Source organism: Crocodylus siamensis, chromosome 4, assembly GCF_052110815.1.
Source record: "Crocodylus siamensis isolate JL-2025a chromosome 4, ASM5211081v1, whole genome shotgun sequence".
Classification (NCBI taxonomy): Eukaryota; Metazoa; Chordata; order Crocodylia; family Crocodylidae; genus Crocodylus; species Crocodylus siamensis.
The window spans coordinates 7,348,243-7,371,855 of record NC_143398.1 but is presented as its reverse complement, the minus strand read 5'-3'; the positions used below and the strand labels follow the sequence as shown (position 1 = coordinate 7,371,855).

Below are 23,613 nucleotides of genomic sequence, written 5' to 3'. Positions count from 1 at the left end.
GCGGCGTGTCTTCATGTCCGTTCTAGCTCTGCTTTCATTAAAAATCCCTAAACATCTCTCAAGGGGAGAGCGAGAACCAGTGAATTTTGGTTCGTGGTAAGTCTAAACTTAAAGTTTCCCTCGGAGGAAATGGCAAGTCTGTCACTTGCTTACAGGCTGCAGGAAGAGCTCGGGAAGGTGTCCTGCCTCCTGCTAGCGGCGGTTACCTGGATCTGTGCCACGGCTCTGGCTGGGACATACATAGGCTTGGCAGAATTCAATTTTCATTTTTTATTGTCAGTGGATAATATCAATGTTTATTTTGAAGGGTTTATGTCATTTTTGAAATGTGTTTTCAGGGCTGCGGGAAATTAGGAGCATGGGGGGCAGGCAGTTTTATTAATGAAAAGCGTAGCTGCTGGAGGACTGCCACCAGGTGGGCGGCAGAGCTGCGGTTGGTCCCGGCTTTGCTTCCTCGTAGCTCCCTCGTTGGTTTTGTCACTTCCTCCGCCTTTGTTCCCCGTCCCCTGGGGTTTCTGGGGGTTGCAGTCCAAATGGCAGTCAGCCCAGTCCTGTAGGACTGCTCCCCTATTGTCACACACTATCAGCCATCGTTTTTCTTGCGTCCCCTTTCTATAAATTTCGATTTACAATGGAAGTATTTTTTGGCTGGTCGGAGAGATGAAATCCACATTTGTCAATGTTTCCCGATTTAAAAATTGAATCCTGCCAAGCCTCTTTTGTCTAAGCGCCCAGCAGCTGGGGACTTGCTGAGCTAAGTAGGAGACTCGGGTTTCCTTACCTGCTCAGGCTAAGCATTTCTGTCCTCGATTTATAGGGTGTCCTGGGTGCTGTCGTTCATCGTACTACTTGGTACACAAATAATTAGGCATTCACTAGAGCCAAAGGCCGGAGTGTCCCAGCCACCAGGCTTGATTCACGTCAGACTTTGTGCAAAACGGGGGACAGGTGACGGGTGGGACTGGAGGAGCCGTCGTGGTTGAGGGCTTTGCCGAGTTCAAACCCACGCTGGCTCAGAGCAGGGGTAGGATCCGGTCCCTCTTAGCCAGAAAGCTCGGGTAGTCTTGAGGTGGGTCCTCAGCCCCACCTGTCAGCCGTGCGTCGCTTGAGAGATCAAAAGTCAGTGGTGGGGTCGTGGAGCGGGCGCTGAGCAGAGGCAACGGCCCTTGGCTGGAAGTGGGGAATTAAACTCAAGTCTCTCTCATCCTGGTCGTGTCCCCCTAAGCACTGAGCTGCCTGGATAAAGGTCGGGGAGGTAGACCCCTTTTCCTGGAAACCAGGCTGCCCCTGTGACCTCCAAATATTTCCCCCCCCCCCCCCCCCCAACCTATTCGAGTCCAACTTGTGAATAGGTTTGCTCTGGTCGAAGCCCCCATCCTGCCTCCCCACACCTGCATATACCCTCCGATGACACTTCCCAGCTCTTCCACTTCTTGGCTTGGGCACCCCACGTTTGAGTGCTTCACCTTGCGACAAAGCATGGTTCATGTTGCGCTGGGCCATCGGGAGGGCGCTGGGGGGTGGAAGATGGACACTTGGTCCTAGCTGTGTAACCCCACGAGGGGCCCGACGGGGAGTGGGTTTCAAGCTCTGGTGACGTGGTGGCTTCTGTCGCTGACACGTGCCTAATCCCGGGGAGGGCCACACGTCTTTGCACTTTCGCGCCTCATTTCTAGTATTTCAAGAGCAGATGTGGCCGGAGCAGAGCGCCGAGGCTGGAGGCAGGTGCCGTGTGCGAGGGCAAACCATGCAGCAGGTCATCCCACACAAGTGACCCAGCCACTAGCTGGGCGCTCCCGCACTAGCGATCTTATGAACCACAGGTCACATGTTGAGCCTTATTCCTAGAGCCCCACAGGTGGATGGGGCAGGTCAACCTATTACACCGTAAATGAGGGGACCGCTGGGCTCCACCATCGGCCATCTCCCAGGGCTGGCCATGGTGTGAGACCTTTGTTTCTTGAGCGGCTTTGAGGGCAGGTGAAGCCTGCTCTGATCAGTCGCAGGGAGTAGCAGTGAGCAGGGCCACGTGTGGCCTTTTTGCCAGGAAGCCTAATGGTATACTGAGCTGCCTGGGTAGGAGCATTGCCAGCAGAGCGAGGAAAGCGATTCTGCCCCTCTACGCAGCACCGGGGAGGCCACATCTGGAGTCCTGGGTCCAGTTTTGGGCTCCCTGCTACAGAAAGGGCGTGGACAAATTGGAGAGTCCAGTGGAAGGCAACGAAAATGGTTCAGGGGCTGAGGGGTCTGGGCTTATTTAGTCTGGAAAATAGACGACCGAGGGGGATTGAAAAGCAGCCTTCACCTCCCTGCAGGGGGGCTGCAAAGGGGATGGAGCTGGGCTGTCCTCAGTGGGGGCAGACAACAGAGCAAGGAGCAATGGGCTCAAGTTGCAGCAAGGGAAGTTGAGGTGGGATATTAGGAAGAATGTTCTCGCTAGGAGGGCGGTGAAGCACTGGAACAGGTCACCCAGGGAGGTGGTGGGATCTCCATCCTTGGGGGTTTTTAAGATCCAGCTAGACAGAGCCTTGGCTGGGATGATGGAGTTGGGGCTAGTGCTGCTTTGAACAAAGGTCGGACTAGATGTGACCTTCTGAGGTCCCTCCCAACCCTTATTTTCCCTGTGAAACTGCACTCGGGGGGTGAGCAGGGTGCTGCCGTGCCCCTGGATCGGAGAAGAGGACACTGTATTCTCTTGTGTACAACATGCTCCAAAATAAAATATGTACCTTGTTCTTGAAAGGCAGAATGAAGGAGAACATCCTTCCTTAACTTAGCAGCAGCAGCAGCTGGGAGTGAAGCGTACTCTGATTTTCTGTTCTCTTCTGCTTCTTGCCAGTCACATGCAGACTTTGCTTTTGCTTTGCAACAAGCCAAAACCGTTCTTATGGTATTTTTTACGTACAGTGTGCGCTAAAATTTTCAACAGCTGAAAAAATGCATGACATATATGAGAAAATATGGCATTTCAAGATTAGCTGTGGAAGACTTTGGGAGCATTTGGATCTCCCAGAAGGTTGCCTGGTTTGGCCCTGCGATGCTCAGCTTGAGTACGTGCAGCCATCAGTAACTCCACCCCACGCCAGCCCTGTTGCAGAGGTCAGTATTGCAGGCGCTCAGGCCTGAAGCCAACTGGGGACTTGCAAAGGTCACAACGTACAACACTGGTTTTGTTTTTTTTTTAAGGTGCCTCCCGCAAATGGACTCTGAATCCTTGGGTGGGGCATTGCAGCGCCCTTTGAAACGTAGGACCACAGCAGCGTGCCCCAGAAAGGGGCTCGTTGCAGGTGTCGGGAATTGGCTAAGTCATCAGGAGGGAGAGAGGAGCTCAGCCCTGGGCCGAACGGGTGGCCACGGCTGCAGTTATTGGGAGCAGTGGAGCAGACCCGAGCATGACGGGTAGGTGGGGAGCTCCAAGGTTAAGAAACCTGAGCCAAGGGATACGAGAGAGGACTGGTGAGGTGGTTCAGGCTGCGCATGAAGGCAATTCATAGCGACGGCCCTCTGAAGGCAAGCTGCCCTCTCCTCCAGCCCATTACCAAGCCAAGAACGCTCATTTACACAAAAGCATTTTATTGACAGAAGTACACGGTGTCTTCAAAATATATCTCATAGGCAAATGCAAGAATTATAGTCTCTACAATCCAGTTTCTCAGTAAATTCCAGTGTACATCAGACTCCTGTCCCTGTCTGAGATGCCAATATACAGTACGCAAGATAGCGCTAATGTGCATATATGTGCACCAGTCAACAGAATAGCCTCTTTAGCAACAGCCTCCCTGCCGTCTCTTCTGGGTTACGGTACAAATTGCATGACTTAGCTTTAGTAGTAACTATATAAATTGTGCAGCAGTTGGACTTCATGAATGCAAGAGAAATGGCTTAATATTATGTACATGTTCCTTATGAGTCTGAATGCAGAAACATTTCCTGCTAGGTTTTCGCTGTTTGCAAGAGTCCTACCAAAATGCAAAGGCAGCAATCTCTGTACAGCAGGTCTGAATGGTAAAGCTCTTGCTTTAGGGAGGATCTTCCTTTTTGGTCGCACGCGTACACTTATGGCTCCTTTACAATACGGGAGGGTTTAAGGCTAAAGATTTCTAGTTTCCATTTCCAGCTGACTTTGCAATAAGCACGGTCTCGTCTGTGGCTCTCCCCAGCTTTCAGAGGAAAGCCTTCTTTAAATAGAGAGTGGAAACAATCTACTATAAAATTATTTTAGTGGTTTAAAAATAGGATTGGAAAAATAAATACATGTATGATCCCTCGTCAACAATGCAGTGTTACAAGCACTTGTATCTCTGCTCTGAATGAGATGGAAAGTTTTTTGCTGTCTTCTTTCAACCCTGCTAGGGGAGGGTGTCTGGACTCATTTCATCAAAGCTCTTAAGAGAGCATTTAATGGATTTTCATGAGATGCTAGCACAGGTAAACATTAAGTTGGATATGGGCGAGTTGCTGCAATGGGCACAACTCATTTCAGGTCCCCTGAGCAAAGGGTCTGAACCTCATGTCAGAAGACAACCACAGACTTGCAAATGGGCTGACTGTCCCATAGAAGAACTGGGAGTGGATGGGACCGCGAGCATCAGTGGAAAGGCTGAGACCAGCTCTTTAAGGCTTTTCATAACATTACAGGAGCAGGTCCAGCTTACTGGAGCACAGAAAGGAAGCTGCTGCCTTGCATACCGCCCGGGTTTAAGACCATTGCTTGCACAGCATTGGCTGGATTCAGAAATGACTCTTTGCCCTCGATGGCCGGTGCAGTGACTCGCAGCATCCTTTGGCAAGGGGCAGCCATGAAGTTCTGGCCTCAAATGGGCACTGGTCTCTCTCAACTGGGTGGGACCAGACCTCATGCTGAGAGGGACCAGATTTCAGATGAAGGTGATCTCGGAGAGGTCTGCCTGCATTCGTGGGCTGCTCGCAAAGCATCAGACTGGTTCCTTTGCTCCCTTCCCTCCCCCTGCCCCATGCAAAAAGATTAAAAAAAAAAAAGAGAGAGAAAATTGTTTCCATTAAAGCAGTGCACAAACAGGCCCAGGGAACTAAATACATTGACTTGTCAACAGCAGTAACAGAGATGCCACACAATACATGGATCTGATCACTCCAAACTCCACTCTGCAGGAAGGAGAGAGAAGGGGAAAAGCTGTTTAGGAGAAGAGAGAGGATGGACTCTGCAGACAGCTTTTTTGGTCCTGCCATGCTAGGAGACATGCTTCTCCTCGCGCTTCTAGCCTGTGCCTTTGCCTCGGAGAGTAAGACTGGGAATCCAAAACCTCTTGGTTATTTCACGCTTGCCGCCGTTCTGACTCTCTCTGTGGAATGAACAATTTAGTGCTTAGTCCTGTTTGGGCAAAAGTCTCCGCGGCCAAGAAAGCGAGACATTTCTTCCCCAAGTCCCGTTCCCTGAAGGGAAGAGCTGTTGGGTCCCAGGCTCCCAAGTGCCGGGCTGCTTAGGGTTTCATAGGCTTGAGGGGCTTCGTGAAGCTCTCCCTTTGGAGATGGAGTCTCCCCTGGCTGTGGAGCGAGGCAGGGGGAAGGCCCGTGCTCCAAGCACCGCCGTGGTCCCAGCCTGAACCCCCTTCTCATGCCCTCTCCTGTCCCCGTCCTCCCACCCCAGCTCAATGCTGCGTTCATCATGGTGAAGACTAATGTAAAGGGGACCCAAGAACTTCAGTTTTTAAAAAAATAAAGTAAAATGGATAGAAGCAACTTTGAGCTCCTCCTGCAACTGCTTGTCACTGCTATTACCATCCCCTTCCTGCCTTCTGGAAAGGAGCTCGCTCTCCCTGCTGCAGGGCTAAAAACCTGCGTGAAGACAAGGGTCTGGCTCTGCAAGGGGAGAAGGTGGCAGGACCACAGGTCTCTAGTGGCTCCCAGGCAAAGCGAAGGCAAACGCATCCGGACACCGCTGTGAGCAGAGCCAGAGGTGACCTTTTACAAAAAACTGGCAGTGCCCTTAAAAAACCAAAAGCAGAGCCTGGGAGTAAGTGGAGCCAGGGGTTGTGGGGCTTGTGCTGGAAAAGCACTTGCTACCCCACGTGCAGAGCCTGAAGCCAAAGCAAACCCCTACAAACGCAATAGTCACATTTAGATTATTGCCCCCTCCCGCCCTTGACCTGTTGTGGCAGGAGGAGACCTGCCAGCGCAGGTGGGAAGGGCCTGGCCGTGGTGCCTGGCTCTTCCGCGGCACGGCCCCGACCGTGCCGGGTGGGCCACCCTCAGCAACGCCTCTGGAGCCCCTCTGCCAGGGAAGTGGCTACCGGAGACGATGCGTTTTAACTGCCTCTTCCCTTGGGCAAACTCCCCCCAGGGCAGTTATCGGTCCACAGTAATCTGCGCCAGTCCCAAAAAATGTGGACCGGATGAAAAGGCAGCTGCTCCTGGTACTCTGTGCGCCGAGACCTGAGCCAGCGGCTGCTGTCCGTGCACCGTTTGCGTGAGCTGCGAAGCTGAATACGGCTTGTGCCGGCAGCCAGGAGCCAGCTGTGGCTGCCCTCATCTGTAACAGCTTGGCTGGATCCAGAGGTCTGGGCTACTGAGCTCAGATGAGCTGCTGGCTCCCCGGGCCGCGTGCGGGTCTGGTTGTCTTCACTGTGCTGCTTTCGTGCTCCGGACTACCTGCCCAACCCGGCTCCCAGCAGCCCATCCAGCCCAGGTCTGCAACAAACTCAGAAGGCAAAAGATGCCTTGTGTGATATTGTGATGATCTTTCCAACGTAGGCCAGGTGGAACCTGTGACGTGCCTTTATCTCAGGCTCCTTTTGGGCTAAACCTCTGGACCATGCTCGGACCAGGGAGCCTCTGGGAGAGGAGAAGGGAAGGTGAAGATTTGCTGGGGATGCAGAAGTCTCTTGAGGTGCATCTCAATGGCCTCCTTGGACAGCAGTAGGCTTTGGGGGAGGAAATACCCGAGAGGGGCTGGTGTTCACACGCGAGATTGCTGAAGCAACAGGACGGTCTCCTTTGTGTTTTGCATTTAACCTTGTGCAGCTTCTGCTGATCATGAAGAAACCGAACCAAAATATCCCCAGTAAATCCCCTCTTCCAACGCCTGGGCAGAGGATGAGATGAATGTGACGGATGCTGGGCTCGCTGTGCTGGAAGCTGGTCTGGGACCAGGGTGAGGAGCAAGGCATATGAATCTCTAGAAATAAAACAGACTCTGTTCGGAAAAGAGCGATGCCACACCTGCAACTGCCCTGGAAAGACGGGCCTGCTGATTTCAACAGGATGTACAAGCAGCCGGAAACAGGCCAGTGCTGCCCAGACCCAGGTGCGACAGGGGTGTGCTCCCCCGGGAGGAAGCTGGCTGTGGCTTATCCCAGTTGCTGGGTTTTCTTCACCATTTGTGGTTTCCACTTTATAACAACTCATTCGGTGGGTGCTGGAGGTAGAAGCAGGAAGCTCACGGCACTCAGTCCAGCCCCGATTTGGTCCCCCGCTGCGGTGGGCCTGGAAGCACTGCCGTGTGCACCTCGGCAGTCTGTTTTGGTGTTGAACAACCTCAAAGGCCTTTTCCCTATTGCTTGATACCCAGGAGTTGAACAGAAATGTCCTTGAAGGAAAAGCATAGTGCAGTGTGGAGCAGAGGTGATGACTAAATAACATAACAAGGGACAGATGCACGTTTTAGCTCTCACTGAAATGCCTGTTGCCGTTTTGCTGTGCCTAGAATAGTGCCTGGAGTTGCTGGCGTTGCTAATGCTCCTCTAACAAGGCCAGATGTGATGGTAGGGGCTAGGACGTGGCGTAGGGGTCTTCAGAGCTGTGAGGAGCACGCTGTTGTTTGGGGGGAATGGCAATAACTTCCCGAGTTTTTTCCCCCTGTACTAGAATTGGTTGCACAGTGGCCTTGAAATTGCTTTGCATTCTTGCGGTCTACTGGATCTGCGTTCCCTGAGTCCTGCTGCCTACTGAATGATTAAGAGACCAATTCCCTCTTGGATTGCTGGTCGATTCCTTTTTTGAACAGGTGAGAAATTTTGAGGGCATGTTGTGAGCCTTTGGGTGCAAGAATCCTGGAACAAGGGGATTTAAGTGCTGCTTCAAATGCAGACGACGGTAAGGAGCTTCCCTTGGCTCATGGTGGGCTTCCTCTGAACTTGTCCTTTGGCTCCTGGCACGCTAGCTGGGAAAGCCGGAAAGATGAGCTGGTTCCCTTGAATTGCCGAGGCAGTGCTGGCATTTCCTTTGCTGGCTTTGGATGGTATCTTTTGGAAGTCAGGTGCATTGAAGCATCACAGCCTCACGCACCAGGTCGGAAAAGACCCCCAGACCCTTCAGTGCAGCAAGTGCAGTTAAGATAGCCATTTGAAAACCATCGGACTTGAGGAACCGAAATGGCTTCCTAGGCTGGTGAAAGCAGACTAGGGGCAGTGTTGGTCTGGGACCTGGTCAATGCTGTTCACAATACAGCCCGGGAAAGCCCCCGTAGGATAGGAGCACCGACCACCCAGAAGTGATTGTTGATGGGGGAAGCTGTTGTGTTTAATAGCCAGCACTTCCAGCAAGAATCTGGAAATGGCCAGTTAATCATGTGGCTGGACGTGATGCCAGGGCGTTACTCTTTTTCTCTTTATCTCCTGTGAAGCTTAGTAACTGTCTTTAATATTACAACATGATAGAGGAAAAGGAAAAATAAACCATCAGCCGCATTGGCAACAGAGAGGCACGGGGCGGGGGGGAGCTCTTGGAGTATGCCACCACGCTGCCCCGCGCTGCAATCGATGGTGCAGCTGCTACCGCTCCCGTTCAGATCCTCTTCGTTCAATGCTGTTTTAGTTCCCGGTTGTTGCCGCAGGCTTTTGGTTGCCCGTGAAGGGTTCTTCAACTCGGGCAGTGGTTGCACCCCACGTGCCAGGTCCTGGCTGGACAGAAGGAGCCCCGATCTGGAGAAAGCAGATTCCAAGTTCTGCCAACCACATTGAGCTTGATACCATCATCAGTAGTTGGAAAAGCCTTTCATCTCTTGAAACCATCTCGTTTCCTCTGGTCAAGGCTTAAATAGAGGCACTATATATATATATATATATATATATATATATATATATATATATATAATAATTTTTTTGTTATATATATATTTATATATTTATTTATATATAAACAAAATAGACTCTATAGTCTGGACAGTGAATATGTTTTGATTGCGATGTTTAGGCCACAGCAAACTCCAAGCATGGCTGCTTTCCTCAGCAAAGCTGGCAGGCACGTGGGTCCCTCCTTGCCCGATAGGGTGACGGCACTTGTGGCTGTAGTCAGTTTGGTTTTCTGTTTCGGGTTTTGCTTGTTTTTGCTTAGCGGTCTCCAGCGTCATTTATAGATGCGTGTCCTCTTCCTCCGCCAGCTCCTCTTTTGTGAGGTTGTCCATGGGGACGATCCAGCTGTCGCCCAGCTCGCCGTTCAGGTTGATCTTCTTCTCCTGCATCTCGGAGGAGGTCTCCATCACCTCCAGCGTCGGGTTGTCATGATAGCCGTTCTCCATGGTCTGCAGCTCTTCTGTCAGGCGCTGCTGTGAGGGGATAGGAAAGAAACCAGAAAGCTGTGAAGAAAACCAGAGCTGGGTGGTAGCTCTGGGGATAAGTGCATGGCATGTCCTAGCTGTTAGTCTTATCCTCGGATCATCTGTCCGCGCTGCCAAGTCATCTCACAGTCAAGCATGGCCTGCATGACTTCCATCGTGAGGATCACCGCTAGGTGGGTGGAGGAGAGGGGCGAGGACCCAGTGACAGGGGCAGGGTGGGGAGCTGGGGCTGTGGTCGCAGGGGTGCTGCGGGTCGTGACTGCAGTGTGTGGGCCGGGTTGGATGGAGAATCTGGCAAAGCATCTGCTTCTCCTCCACCGGTGATGGAAAAAGGAGCTCTGTTCTCCAGATGCGTGGAGCGATGCGTGTGAGATGCGTGGAGCTGTCTGCGGTCCCCAGGTTGCAGCGCGGAGCGGAGGGTGGCTGGTTAGTCCGTGCTTCTGGGCTCTGCTGGTCCCCACATGGGGCTGGGAAGGGACTTTTCCCCCTCCTCTTGCTCTGGGAGTTGGGGGGCTTAAAGCAAACCTAGAGGGTCTTGCTTCTCCACTCAGCATCACACTGATGCCTTTGGGATCAGGAAGGGAATTTTACCTGGCAGGTAAAACTCACGTGTATTTTAATAAACAACTACTTGTCCTTGCAGTGGCAGGACACGGACCCTGCCCTCATTCCCCTGCTTTACCTGTGGCCAGCGTAAGGTCGATGTTCTGGACACGATCCGGGGTCGCTGGGTGGAGGAGCTGTTTTCAGGGTTTTTAAGAGCAGGCGAGACAAATACTTGTCTAGGATGGTCCAGGCAGGGGGTTGGGCTAGACGAGCACCTGAGATCCCTTCCAGCCCCACTGCTCGGTGATTTTTTTTTTTTTATGACTGCACAGATTCGATGCCACTGAAAGGCAGTGACTTTCAAAAAGGGTGCGAATTAGAAATGAAATGCCTCTGGTACCTTTCTTCTACCCTTGCTGTCCCAGCCGCTGGCAGTACAGCATTCAACTCGTCTTGCCAACCCTTCCAGCTCCTCACTCCTTCACTGAGGGTCCCCCCACATTTGACACCCTGTTGTCACTCCGAACCAGCCTTCGTCTCGTCTGCACCTCCCCTCCGTTTTTGGCCCTTCCTTCCCTTGTTAAGATGTTTCTTACTCCCTTAACGCTGCTCTTTTCTAGGTATTTCCAGGTCAGTGAAAATGCTGCTCTCCCTGGACCTCCTATGCGTGGGGCACTGCTGGTTTGAAGTGCGCTGCACGTCAAAAAGGAATGAGACCTTGGGGCCCCAATGGTCTCTGGTGAAACTTTAGAAATGGGAAAAACAAATGGACCATCCAGTCCGTGTCTTCTGGGTTGTGCAGACTAGTTGGCCGTATCTGCACGAGAAGGGGTGTGCATTTGCAGCAGCACAAATCTGTGCTGCTACTTTGTGCCATAGTGATGCCCCTGCTCATTTGCTTCGCAGCGGGATACACTGTCCTGCTGCGCTGCAGCAGGGGGGCTGGCTGCAGCATAGGATGCCTCAATACGGGGCTAGCTCGCAGGCAGCCCCTGCACTCAGGCATGCTGCGGTCCACCCAGCTGGGGAGCGGCACGCAATGATGAGGGAACAGGCAGCCCAGGGCTGCTTTTTTATTCAGGGAGTTATTTTTTTGCTACCAGGAAATCCTGGTTGCAAATTAGCAGCGTCGTGCATGGTTGAACGTGCAACGCGTGTGTGTTGGGCACTGCAAAGAGGTTTGCAGTGCCACAAACTGCATATGCCTGCATGTCTGGATCTGGCCGTTTTTGTCGGTTCTAGCGCCAAGGATGGCGGCGGGGGCTTCTTCACCCTTCCACAGCCTGATCTGTTTAATCTTTCAATAAGCTGATGCCTAGAACAACACCTGGTATTTCAGAAGCAGCCTCATCAGAGCTGCAGGGAGCATTCATTCTCCTCTGCAACAGGAAGCCTGGAAAGTGGTGCCTGAAGTCGCATACCCCCATACAAAGCAACTTCTAGTTGGGTGCCTGCTCATGCCCTGCTGTCTCTTTTGGCACTGTTGCTTCTCCCAGGTTTCTCCTTCCTGTGCATGTGTGTTGGGGTCTGTCGCTCTAGATAAATTTGCCAGTCGATTATTTGCCTGGCCACGTTTCTAGTCTCTCCAGAGCTTGTTGGCGTTTGCCATTAATCCCATTTTGGTGTCATCAGTCCACTTTATGAACGAGGAGGAACCTGGTGTTGAAAGCAATCTGGGCAGAAGGCCACCAAACATCTGCTCCAGCTACATTCCTGCTCTGCAACCCCAGCTCTGTTTTAACTGGGTTTTGTGGGTGCTTTTGTGCCGGCCAGTTTGATTACACCAGTGACTCTCAACCAGGGTGTTGCAGCAGCACCCTGGGGTGCCTGGAGATCCTTTCAGGGGTGCCACACAACATTTGCACCGTTAGGTGTGCAAACATGATTCTGTGATAAACCCAGAGATTTCACAAAGGAAGCTCTAGCATTAAAAACATTCTGCCTTGCTGTGGTTTTTCTGAGTCCTATACAACAGAAAAATCACATTATTAGTTTTCTGTAGTCAAAAAAGGAGTGAAAACTGAGCTGGCATCTGGGTGGCTGGGGCTCTTGAGTCTAAAACAGTTGAACCACTAGATCAGATTTTGCAAATGAGACTGAGACACTAACTCAAATGCTTGTCTAACACCTCCATGCCATCTCCATCCTGGCCCCTAAGCTTCAGGCATGACTGACTGCTTAGGAAGACAGTAAAAAGTATGGCTAGTTGCTCTAAACTCTGTGCGGTGATTTCTTTTTCCTGTGGATGGCAACACCCAGCACTGCACTTCCTCTGTGGCTGGAGACTCGGCCCCATGTCACATACCCCTCTGGGCCCGGTGCTTCCACGCCTGTGCCTCTTCTGAGCACGCAGCAGCAGCTTGGCTCATTCTGCAATGCCCAGACAATGCCTGTCTGAACGGGAGGTCTGGAAGTCCTTCCTTCCCCAGCTGCTGGCAATTGCAATGAAGGAGAAAGCAAGGAAGAACAGACTGAATGCTGCACTGACCTGCTGGCTATTTTCAGCACTGGCCTGCTGTGAGACTGGGTTACTGCTGCTGTTCCTTCCCCCTCCTCTTTGTCTGCCTGTTTCTATGACAGCTTGCTTGCAAAATTAAAACAAAAAAGCTTATAAGCAAGTAAGCAGGCAGCAAAAGCTGGCTTGCTGTTAACTCCCGGGGTGACTGCAAGTTGATGGAGTTGTCTTGATATAGCTCCTCACCTGCGTGAACTTTCATTATTTCAATAAGTGACTGAGGTTGGCTGGGATACCATTAGCAAAGCCAAACAAGCCATTCCTATACCCAAATGAGTGTCCATATTGCTGTACTGCCCCGACTATGTTGGTAGCGCTGGTCAGAGCTTTCTCATGTAGGTGAGATGTTGGGTTAAAAAAATGATCGGGGTGGGAGGCTTGACTTTTATCATGTGTCTGCACAACACCTACTGCAGTTGGGACCTCTGGCTGCTACTGTACCCTATTTATTAGCATGCCACATGCACTTTCCCCTCCAAAATTATCCTTTAACAATTGGGATCTGTGTTTTTACGCAGGGAAGCTGATTTTCTGCCCAGACCAGAAGCATGGAGATGCTGTGTGATGGCTGCTCCTTTTCCTTTCCCTTCCCTCCAGCAGGTGGAAGGAGGGTGATGCGGCTGCAGGGACCAGGGTGGACCGGATTTTGATTCCTGCTCCATCCCAAATTTAAAACCAGCTTCCCAGCGGCGTCGGCAGCACTTCTACCAGCTGTAGAAGTTGGTTTTAAATTTGGGACGGCGCTGCCTTCCTCGCTTGTTATAATCTGGTGGGCCGAGCCTGGCCCCTCGCCCTTGGTTTTCTGTCTGCTGCCAGCCTCTGAGTGTACCTCAACCTGCGTGGGAGCAGCCTCTAGGGAGCTGCATTGGGACCTTTATTCTCTATCAAATTCAGCCTTCCTCTAATGACCTCGGTGCTTCATCCTCACATTGGCCTTTGCCCGAGTCTGCTCTGGTTCTTTGGGGTTTGACAAACAATGTGCGGTGCGAGCCTCTGAGTGTCTAGACAGGATGCTGCTGCTTCCTCTTGGGTGCCTTGATCAGAAGGTTTCTCTCGGGACAAATAAATGAGCTCAGAAGTCAAATCTGAGGAGAGGTGGGGGAACGTGGCTCTGCTAGACCTGGGAAGGATGGGCGAGGGGACTGGGTTGTGTCCCATGTTATTGGGATGACATAAAAACAAGGTGAGTGTGTGTGTGTGTGTGTGTGTGTGTGTGTGTGTGTATGCGCCTGCCCCCCAGCTTTTATGTCAGCCCTTGCCTGCCCCTGGGAACCTGTTCCAGTGACCAGAGCTATGCTGGAGGAGAGGTTTTGCTCTGACAGACATGCTGAAGGAAACTCCTGGCATACAGATACTTAGCTGACGGGGCAATGGTTTCTGACAGCGCCAAACAGCAACCAGCTGTTTGCAGGGTGGTGGAGCAGCACATGGTTGAGCATCCTTGCCGCAGAAGGGAAGGGGCTTGCAGGTCGGGCTGTTCAAAGCCTTGGCTTTGTTCCTGCGAGGAGCTATTGGCCTCTACTGAGCCCTGGGGATAAAGGCTGCGTGTGTTGGAGATTTGGCATGCAGGTATAAAAACTCACAGTAAAGAGCACAGCTACATGTCCGCCTTCAAACCCCGGGACAGCAGAGGAGATGGTCTGGTTATTTCCGAGGTAAAAAACCAGCAGGATTAAAAAAGAAAAGAAAAAAAAACAAAAAACAAAACTTTCAAGTCATTCTTCTCTATTTCAAAGAAGCAAGAAGAAAAAGAATAAAAAAGAAAAAACGATGCAAAGGGTTGACATAAATGCAGGGGGAAAAGCCCCAAAACAACCTTCTCTACTCAAAGTGTAAATGCCCACAGCCTCAAAGGCATTTAGATGCCTAAGTGACCCCCTCTCAATTTGAGCACCTTGGGGTTGGGGCTGAGAGTGTCTCTCCTGAAAGATGCAGTGCGAACACAGCCCAGGTGACTAATTAGTGGCACCTGATAGTACTAGAGAGGCTGTCCTGGACGGGCATGCACTGCAGTCAGAGGGATGCCTACAACTTCCCAATGATGTTTCTGTTTCAAAATGGGATGAAATGACAGGTGAAGTGATGCAGCGCGTGCAGCTGGGGCCACGATGGCTGCTGTCCGGTTGCTCCCGTTTTTGTGTGGGTCTGCTGCTGTAAGAAGACAGGTTTGGAGTTTGGCCGTGTGCAAGAACAGGAAGCTTGGGACTGTAAGTCGACACGAGCTGAATGCGGCGAGATCTGTAGCTACCCTGAATTCTAGTTCTAGGACATGACCAAAGGTCTCAGGTGGGCCATGTCCCTCTAGCCTGTCCCCCACGCTCCTGTTGTCTTTGATGCCGGCTTCCGTCAAGCCCTGGTTAGATTTGCAAATGAGCACCTCTGCTTTCTCATGTGGATCCCATAAGGATCCACAGCCCCTACGGAAGCTCTGTTCCCATATCTTACACTTGATGGTGAGGCTGATACCAGCTCGTGGCTTCCTCATGCTCCCCTGGGTGTCCGTACCCACCTCTCAGCTCTGGTCTAGTACTCAGACTGTAATTTCTGCATGGCAAGGCCCATCTTTTTGCTTTGTATCTGTACAGTACCAAGCACAAGGGGGGTCCTGGGGGTCCAGCTGCTTTTGCAACACCAGCAACATCTCCTGTTTGCAGTGTTGGAGCAGAAGTCAAACACTAAATTTTCTTTTTTTTGTCTCGGCTCAGGAATATGGAGCATGCTGGAATAGGCCTGAATGCAGGAAGTTTGTGCTGTTTCTGCTGGACAGCAGTGTGGGCTCTAGGACTGGGACTCGGGCATCTCTTGGGGGTGCATGCATGCACAGACACATTTCCAGGCTTCTGAAACCAAGCAATCGCCTTTGGTAGGATTGTTAAGTCGGCTTAAAGGAGGATTGTAGTTCTCTGGGCTAGAGTCTTGTCCCAATGATAGTTTTTAGCAATCAAATTTGTACTCTTGGGGATTTTAACTCTTGACAATAGCAGCTGGAGCCAGTGCAAGTCACTGGGCTTTTCACTGGGGATGGGTAGGGAGTAGGGGACTGTCATCATCAGGCCTCTGTTTAACCCCAGGTCCCATCCCTCTCAGAGGTGAGTCCAAGACACTTTGGAGGAAGCGTCTTCACGGGTTAAATCTCAGAGAGCTGTACTTGGTGTCTTTGCTTAAGACTCGCAGGACATTGGCCTGTATGCTTTGCAGCAACGTTGCCTTCATCCGAGACCTTTTTCTGCAAAGGCATTTCCCATGCAGTGCAAAACTTAAAAGACCCAAGTACTGCTGCAGCAGCTGCCGGGGAACGGGGAGCTGGCGCCCTCCTGTGCACATCGTACTCTCTGCACAGCATTTCCGCTTTCTCTGCCACACATGAGCTGCTGCGTGCACTGCCCGCAGCGATGCTGCGGCAGAGCCCTCAGGGCTGCCAGGGCTGTACCCTGGCACAGACGTTCGGCCGCAGCTCAGGTCGATGGGTGACAAAATGCTGCTCCCAGCGACGGACTCCGTGAGCACAGCCATGCTGTAAGGATTTGGGCAGGCAAGCCACGCTGCCTGTCGTCGGGGAGGTTGGGGATGCAGTGTTAGTTCTGCAGGACCCAGAGGAAAAACCTACCACCCTCCTAAAAACCTTAGCAGCTCTAGGGCCCGGCAGCCCACCTAGGGTTCACCGCATGTGCTGTCCCACGTTCGCGGGAAGGATAAAACATTAGCTATGGGCACTCTGCCCATTCTCCAGCCACGGAGCAGTGTTTCTGGCTGACATCTCAGGACAAGAAATGCAAATTGCAGCTTACCAGAAATGAGGGGAAACTGCCTTTCCTTGCCCTCTAAGCTTCCTGTTTTCTTGTTTTGTTTTTCCATTTAAAAAAAAAAAGTTTCGTTTCTTCCTAAAACTATTTTGGGTTAGAAACCCCCCCCAAAGTAGAGTTGTAGTAATGACCATTTTCCCCACAAGCTAAGCACTAAAAGGTCAGGGTGGGCAGTTTAGATGCAAACCAGAAGGTGTTGTGACAATCGGGGCAGTTGCTGTTTCCCTCTGAATTCTCTTTGGATAGCACCGTTTCCACCTGCCTCAGGCTGCATCCTGTATTGATCATCACAACCCGCTTGGGCTGAATGAGCAGCTCGCCCTGCTCTGAGCAGCCATGTCCTTTCTCCTACTGTTGCTGCGGCCCCAGGCTATGCTCGATGGGCAGAGACTGTCCCGTTCTCCCCGCCATCACAGTCATCCTACTGGGACCTCTCAGGAGGCACATATGAGATGGTGCCAGCCCATTTTCAAAGGCCTCTTGGAGCAATGCAGGAGAGGGGGAAGCGTCTGGTCCTGGCAGTGGCCCATCTCCTTGCGGCAATTACACAGCCTCTATTTGGGGTATCCCTCCTTTCTGCCCTGCCTGGATGCCCAGGGCAGCTTACCTGGTCCTTCCTGCAGGACCTGCGTTGGCGGCAGCAGCTGTAGATGGCAGCTGTGAGCAGCAAGGCGACAGCCAGGCACACGATGGTGGTGATCAGAGGCGTGCTGAACCGGTCAGTGGGCTCGTCGTCCCCGAGCTGCTTGTCGGCCAACATGACGTCGGTGATCCTGGCCTGTACAACAGGAGGACAGATCCCAACATTGCCCTATGCCTGCTCCCACTGGGATGGTGGACACATGGGCATAGATTCAGTCTGCCCTCCTTGTGGTCACTTCTGGCATCCTGCAAGACGCTGGTTTCTGCAGCGTCTCGAGGGCCAAGAAATGGTGCTGGTTTGAAAGCTAAGGGAGGTCTCTTTGCTCTTACCTTCTTAAATTCGTCCTTCTTCTCCCTCAGCAGTTCAAAAAGCTCCTCCTGTCCTGGGTTTACTAAGGGAAGAGATGAACAGCAGCTGAGCCACGTGCACCCACCCACAGGGCAGGGAGCGCTCTCTGCTGCCCTCCCACTGGGAAGCCTGGAGCGGTCCCAGCCCAAGTGCTGTGCTATAAAGTGTCTCCCTCATCCAAAGGAGGGAAGGGAGGCCTGCCGAAATAGTGGTTTGCATGAAGAAGTAGAGGGAATGAAGCCTGGGTGCCAGGGACAGACAGGAGACCCTCTCTCCTGCTGGGTCCTGTCAGCTTTCGCTCATGTTAGGGGGATGGCAGGAGTTACAGGGCTTGTCTGTCATGCTTCCAGGGAGGGCAGGGCCAAGTGCCTGCCTGCCAACATGCGCTGGACCTGGAGGTTTGCTAGGGAGGCTAACTTGGCTCCAAGGCTTGCACTCATATCCTCGATCTCAGTTGGAGGTGAAGGTGGACCAATGCAGATCCAGCTTCCCTGGACCCCAGTGCTGGTGCTGCAGACGTTTGGGGATGCAACCACATGCTTAGGGGTTGGTGAGGGTGAAGGTTGTGCGCGCAGCCCAGTATCCAATGGCCCCTTTCATTTCTGCAGCAAAGCCCAGCATTAAGCAAGGGATAGAGCCAGGCTTGCTCACTGTCCATGTCTGGACTGGGGGAGACAGCAGAGACAAGCATGCTCTGCTGCTGGCTGTGTGGATACTGGGGCTCCGGCCTGCACTGAGCAACCCAGGAAGAAAGCAAAACTGACCTGCGCAGAAATTTAAACAGGGAGATTCTGGTGCCCACCACAGTGGTGCTGGGCATGCCTGCAGCCTGGGGAATAGGCATGACCAGACTAAAAATCGAAGCTGAGCAGATCTGCAGGACAGCCAGTGCCTGACTCTCCTGGGCCAGTGTGAGGCTGTTCCCTAGCCTGGATCTCGCAGCACCATGGGATGACTTGTAAAACTGGCTCCTGTGACTGGCTTCCAGGTGCGAACCCCTCTTGGGAGCACCGGGCATTTCGAATGAGCAGCCTGAGCACTAAAGGGCTGGTGTCCTCCCGGGAGCGCAGCACAGCTTCCATTGCTCCGGGCGGTTTGTCTGGGAAGGGCCCAGTGTAGCAGGCAGCAGTGTTACAGCCTGGCTCCTGGGCTGGGAGAGCAGCCCACATGGATGCCCTGTGGCTCTGGAGGGTTGGGTGATGGCCGCAGATGCCAGCACATCTGTCACGCCTTGTTTGTCTGCCTCCGCTCCCCCGCGCGCACACCTGCAGACTAGCTCTGGGCCCAGCAGTATGCTCAGCCCAACCTAGCTCCCTTCCTCTGCAAAGCTAAGCATGGCTTGAACAAGGAAGCAGGTGCTCCCCTCCTAGATGGTGAGAGCAGGTCCATCCTGCAGGGCCAGATGCTTTGAGAAACCCACTACTGGACAGTTAGGATATAATCTGCTCTGAGGCGAAATTTCTCCCTTGGTGACATAAGTGACTGCCCCACTTCTGCATCCAGATTAAGTGGAGGGGCGGGTTCAGTTTTCGTGACTTGTCCAAACCTTCCCTCCTCCTTTGTGATCTGTCCCAAACTGACAAGGCCTTCTGGGGGCAGTTGAATGATGCAAGCCTTTGCTTGGACTGAAATCCACCCCCCTTTCCTTGATTCACTGTGTTGCCACGTGAAGCAGCCCAGGACTAGAGTAGTGCTTGGCTACTCCTGGGTTGAGTTGGATTTGAACCCTTGAAATGTGAACCTTTGAAATGTGTGTGTTGGAGGGCAGGAAAGATTAAAAAAAAAAAAAGAAATGCCTTGAAGCTGGAGCGTCCTGAGTTTTGTAGCCCCCTAGGGAAAAGGGTCCAATATGGCTCCAATAGCACCTAGGTCTGGAAACACAGCGATGGGCCTAGTGGTTATTTCATCCTGGCCCTAAGGGGCTTCCATTAGGAGCTGAAGGAGGGCAGCAGAAACCGATGTGGGCCCAGAAACAAGCCCTTAATGGGCTGTACTGTAAACACCACCTGAGTCAGAGGTGTTGCATGGGGTCCTGTCTGAACACCTCCAGCACTTCCACTTGGCTGCTCCCATACTGGCCTCCTTCCAGAGCTGAACAGGTAAAGGGTGTTTTGCTGTCAGGGCCCCTGCCAACAGCATTAGGAGGTGCACAGCACTTACTCAGCACAGAAGCATCCACCAAAGCATAGTGGTTAGAGGAGCCCTGGATAGGGGCCAGGCTCACAATGCACCGGTCTTGGCTCTGGTTGAAGGTGGGCTTCAGTGCTTTGCAGATTATGTTGTACAGCTCCTCGCTCTGCTTCGTTTGCTCCACCGCGCCCTGCAGGGACAGAAAGCACATGCATGGATGACAGCTCCCTCCTTCCAGACAGTTTCCTGGCTCCATGCGCAAGGGCTGCTGGACACCTAACCCTAACAAGTCATGCTGTCTCTCTTGGGCACTTGACGGCCTGAGCATCTCGTGTTCCCTGCTGCACGGACCCTCGCAACACCCCTCCGATGAGAGGCACGTGGCAGAAGGGATGCTGAGGCACAGCCATATCAGCGCCGGCTGCGGTTATCGGTAGCAAGGCAGGAAATAAAACCAGGTTTCTCCTCTGGTTCCTCAACTGTAAAGTGTTGCTGCCGGTTTAGCCCCTCCAAAGGCCAAAGTCAACTATGTCCTGGCAACGCAGAACAGGGTTGTCCCAAGGACTGGGGGGGGGTGGAAATGTTTCAGCCTCCTGCTCCAGCTCCTACAAAGCAAGGCTGTGGCTGTATTTGCTGCTTTGCCCTGGGCGTAGCACTCATTCTCTCTGCTAGGCTCAGGGGCGAATGAGTGCCAGCAAGCACTGATGCACCTTTCCTCAGTGCTGGATGCCCCTGCCGCACGCCTGAGTGATGGGGACGAGGGTGGGAATGGGAAGGAGCCTGTTATCTTCATTCCCGGCAGCAGGTTCCACAACCTCTGCTCTCCCTCCGCGCGGCCACTGCGTCTGCGGGCCAGGAAGCATTTAAAAGTAGTTTATTTATTACGAGCCAAATCCGCTTGGCCTGTGCTGCATGCCAGGGCACCGCCGTCCTTATCTGAGGGCTGCAGCTTTTGGAGTTACAGGAATAGCATCTCCCCGGGGGGGGACAGTGGGAGCAGGGAGGGGGTGGATCTCAGGGCTGGTCTGGCGGGGGAGAGTCTCAAAGGGCTTGTTCCCAAAAGCTGCAGAAAAGGTGGAGGGTGTGCAATCTGAGGCATGTCCCAATAAACAAATGCGCTTGCACAGCACCGGCTTCCAGCGAGACACCCTGTGTGATGTCCAGGGTAAGCAAAGTCCTCTGGGGGCGGAAAGGATGGTGCAGGAAGAACGCAGCACCTCGTGGGCCCGCAGCAGAGCCGAGCCCTCCTCAGAGAGCCTGACGGCTTGCCAGCCAACGTGAAAACGTGCAGCGCCTAACCCCGGGCACGTGCCGGGCAGCTTCCCATGCCCGGCTCCGCTAGTCTGCCCATGCATTATTCACCCCATGCCAGGGATCTCCTTCCTCAGCCCAGCGGTGACCTCTGCAAATGCTCTGATTGCATCCTCTCTGCCAATGCCTGATTTGTATCAGCTACTCCTGAGAGCAGACACGAGGTGGCTTTGTGGTGGGAATCACGCAACAATTTCCCTAGTCTCTGCCCGCTTTCCCCTTTAGCTATGTTTTGTTTCCATGAGGATTGAAAAAGCAAAGCATTTTCCCTTCCACGGTGACCTTAGTATTTCCCTTGGCTTCACCATGTTGGCCTCCGTCACCCCAAGTATAGCAATCAGCACCTGGACCATGCAATGGGGCTGCCCTCCTGCACCGCTTCTAACTCGTGGCTCTTCCAGCCCCCCACCACGAAGCTGCCCCGTGCAGAAATGCTAGGCTAGACAAATGCACTGTCCGCACAGCTGCAAGCACGCTGAGCTGGGAGGCAGAGAGGCGGGCAGGGTACGGGAGTTGGGGATGAGCTCCTGCCATGGGGCTCAGGGCAGGGTTGCCACACAGTGTGGCTGCTGGGCTGCGTCTGCAGCTCACTTCACTCAGCCCACGTGACTCAATGCTTTCCTGCTCCCTTCTCTCCTGTTGTGTCGGGAAGGGTAGGCATTGCGCTGCTAGGTGCATGCATGGTGCTCCCTGCAAAAGCATCATGCCGGGTGGTGGGGGGAGTAGACCAGCTGCTGGGGGCTGCACAGGTGGACAAGCCAGCTCCTTCTGGGAGTCTCTTTCAGCCCTCCTCCCCTACCACAAGCCCTTCAGCCTTCTTCCTCAGCCTCCTGTGCCTGGCCTGAGCTCCTGGCTGGGGACAATGCCCGCCCTGCCCTCAGCATTCACCACCCTCCAATTCTGTTTCCTCTGCCTCCCTTGGGGGGTCCTGGCCTCGCCTAAGCCCCCAGAAGAAGAAGCCGGGGCAGGCTGCCGGTCAGGCCCTGGAGCTCTCCTGGGGGACGTGACCTCAGGAGGAATCTTCCTAATCTGCCCCCCCAGTCCAAGCATTTAGCAAGTGGCTCCGGGGGCACCTGGCTGCAACAGGATGCATATGCTTGGGAGGAAGGAAGAGCCCCCCGCTGCAGCGAGCAAGGGAGCTTGTGTACATTGTTAGTCCCCAGCGGGGATGGGGGGCCTTGGCCACGGCACCATGAGAACGGGGAGCGATCCAGGCACTGTCCCCTTCTTGCCCTTTCGCTTTCCACTGGGAAAGCCCAGCCCTGGCAGGCTCTTCAATCGCCCTGGGCTCTGCGGCATTGGCTCCTGAGCAGCGGGCAGATGAGAGGCCATCCCTGCTCCAGGGCTCGGGCACCCAGCTGCGCTAGCAAGGCACCGCCCTGCTTCCTCCAGGCTGCAGCCTGCCCTAACAGGGCTCACCGTGCCCCATCCATCCCCAGCCCTGCCCCTGGATCCCAAGTCCAGCGCTGGCAGCTTGTGTTTCTAAATCGCCCGTCCCGCCATCTCCCATTTGCATCCTAGTGCAGTACAGCCCGCGGCTCTGTGTGCTAGGCCCAGGACGTGAAGGACGGCAGGGCCCCTGGCCTGCAGAGCTGAAAGTTTAGACAAGCTCTCACGTCGCCGATTTGTTTCTAGGGCTGACCCTCTTCTCCGCCCTCTTACGTTATTCATTCCTCACAATCCCTGGTCACGGCGCCAGAGACACCCGCGGGTCACATCCTCTCGGGTCAGCCCCTGGGCCTCGAGCTGCCTGCAAAATGGGATCCCAGCATGAGCCTGCCTCGGCGGGCGTGGTGAGGCTGTAAAGGATTCAGTCTGCTCAGATGCTGCAGTGACGGGGCCAGGGGAGTACATCAGAGAGGCAGGATAATCGAGGCGTATTTGTTGCGGTCTCAGCATCTTCAGTGGAGTTACCCTGCTGTCCCCGAGCTCAGGCTCTCTGGCTGCGCCTGCGCTTACTGCACAGTCGTATAGTAGTTGCACACCCAAGTACTATGTGACTGCGCAGTCACCAGCAGTGCTGCAAAGTAGCGTCCCCGCACGGCTCCCACGCCGACTGCCCGGCAGCTCGTTACTACTGCACAGCAGCATCCCGTTGCGGTTTGTGCCACGCAACGCTGCTGCGCTGTAGCAACGAGCTACTGCGCAGGAAGTGTCGTGTGTAGACGTGAGCTCTCAGTGGGACTGAGCGTATCTCGGGGGCACGCCGCGGCCATCTGAAGAGACCGGGGAGGATCAGGCTACTGGAGAGGAGCTCTGTCTCATGGTGCTGGCGGGGACGAGCCTATTTTTTCATGTCCCCTTTCTGTGCCCTCAGGGTTGAGCTGCTAAGTTCAGTGGAAGCTCGTATGGAAAACAATGCTGCCTGAATAAGGATGTCCTGACAAACCACTTCAGCCCATTCAGTCCTAGCAGGTTCCCCTAGCAACCTGCCGGAGGAAAACTGAAGAGGTTGTGGGGGCAGCTCCCTGCGAAGACAACACAGAAGCTATTTCTTGCAAATGGAGAAAGCTGGACGCTCAGCACATCCCTGGTGTGAAAGACGTCAAGGCGGGGTGGGCGCCAACCATGGGGAAGGGTGAGTGGCGAGGCCCGGCATCTGCTGCTATGGGGCGTTTTGCTGGGACACAAAGGGCCCAAGAGGGCAGGACTTTCCCCCCTGACATTGGGAGTTTCGCTCACAGTCCTACAAGATGTATATAGGCCTTGTCACCCACGCCGCCAACAGGCTGAGCCTCACCGCATCCCTTGCATAGGAGTGAAGGACTTGGACCCCCATTTTACA

The 23,613-nt window shown here is 53.5% G+C and overlaps 1 protein-coding gene across 5 annotated transcripts in view; it reads right to left on the bottom strand.

Moving 5' to 3' along the window:
- Nucleotides 1–3,556: 3,556 nt before the first annotated feature.
- PODXL (podocalyxin like) overlaps nucleotides 3,557–23,613 on the bottom strand; it is a 76,132-nt gene continuing 56,075 nt past the window's right edge. The window contains exons 5-9 of one of the 5 annotated variants that reach the window (XM_090041551.1): nucleotides 19,548–19,707; nucleotides 17,369–17,430; nucleotides 17,004–17,174; nucleotides 14,177–14,233; nucleotides 3,557–9,520 (exon numbers count right to left, since the gene is read on the bottom strand). In XM_090041551.1, the coding sequence (XP_089897677.1) occupies nucleotides 9,326–9,520; nucleotides 14,177–14,233; nucleotides 17,004–17,174; nucleotides 17,369–17,430; nucleotides 19,548–19,707 (645 nt within the window). In that variant the 3' untranslated portion in view covers nucleotides 3,557–9,325. The remainder of the gene's footprint in view (nucleotides 9,521–14,176; nucleotides 14,234–17,003; nucleotides 17,175–17,368; nucleotides 17,431–19,547; nucleotides 19,708–23,613) is intronic. The other 4 variants (XM_090041552.1, XM_090041553.1, XM_090041554.1 and 1 more) reach the window with 4 other exon arrangements.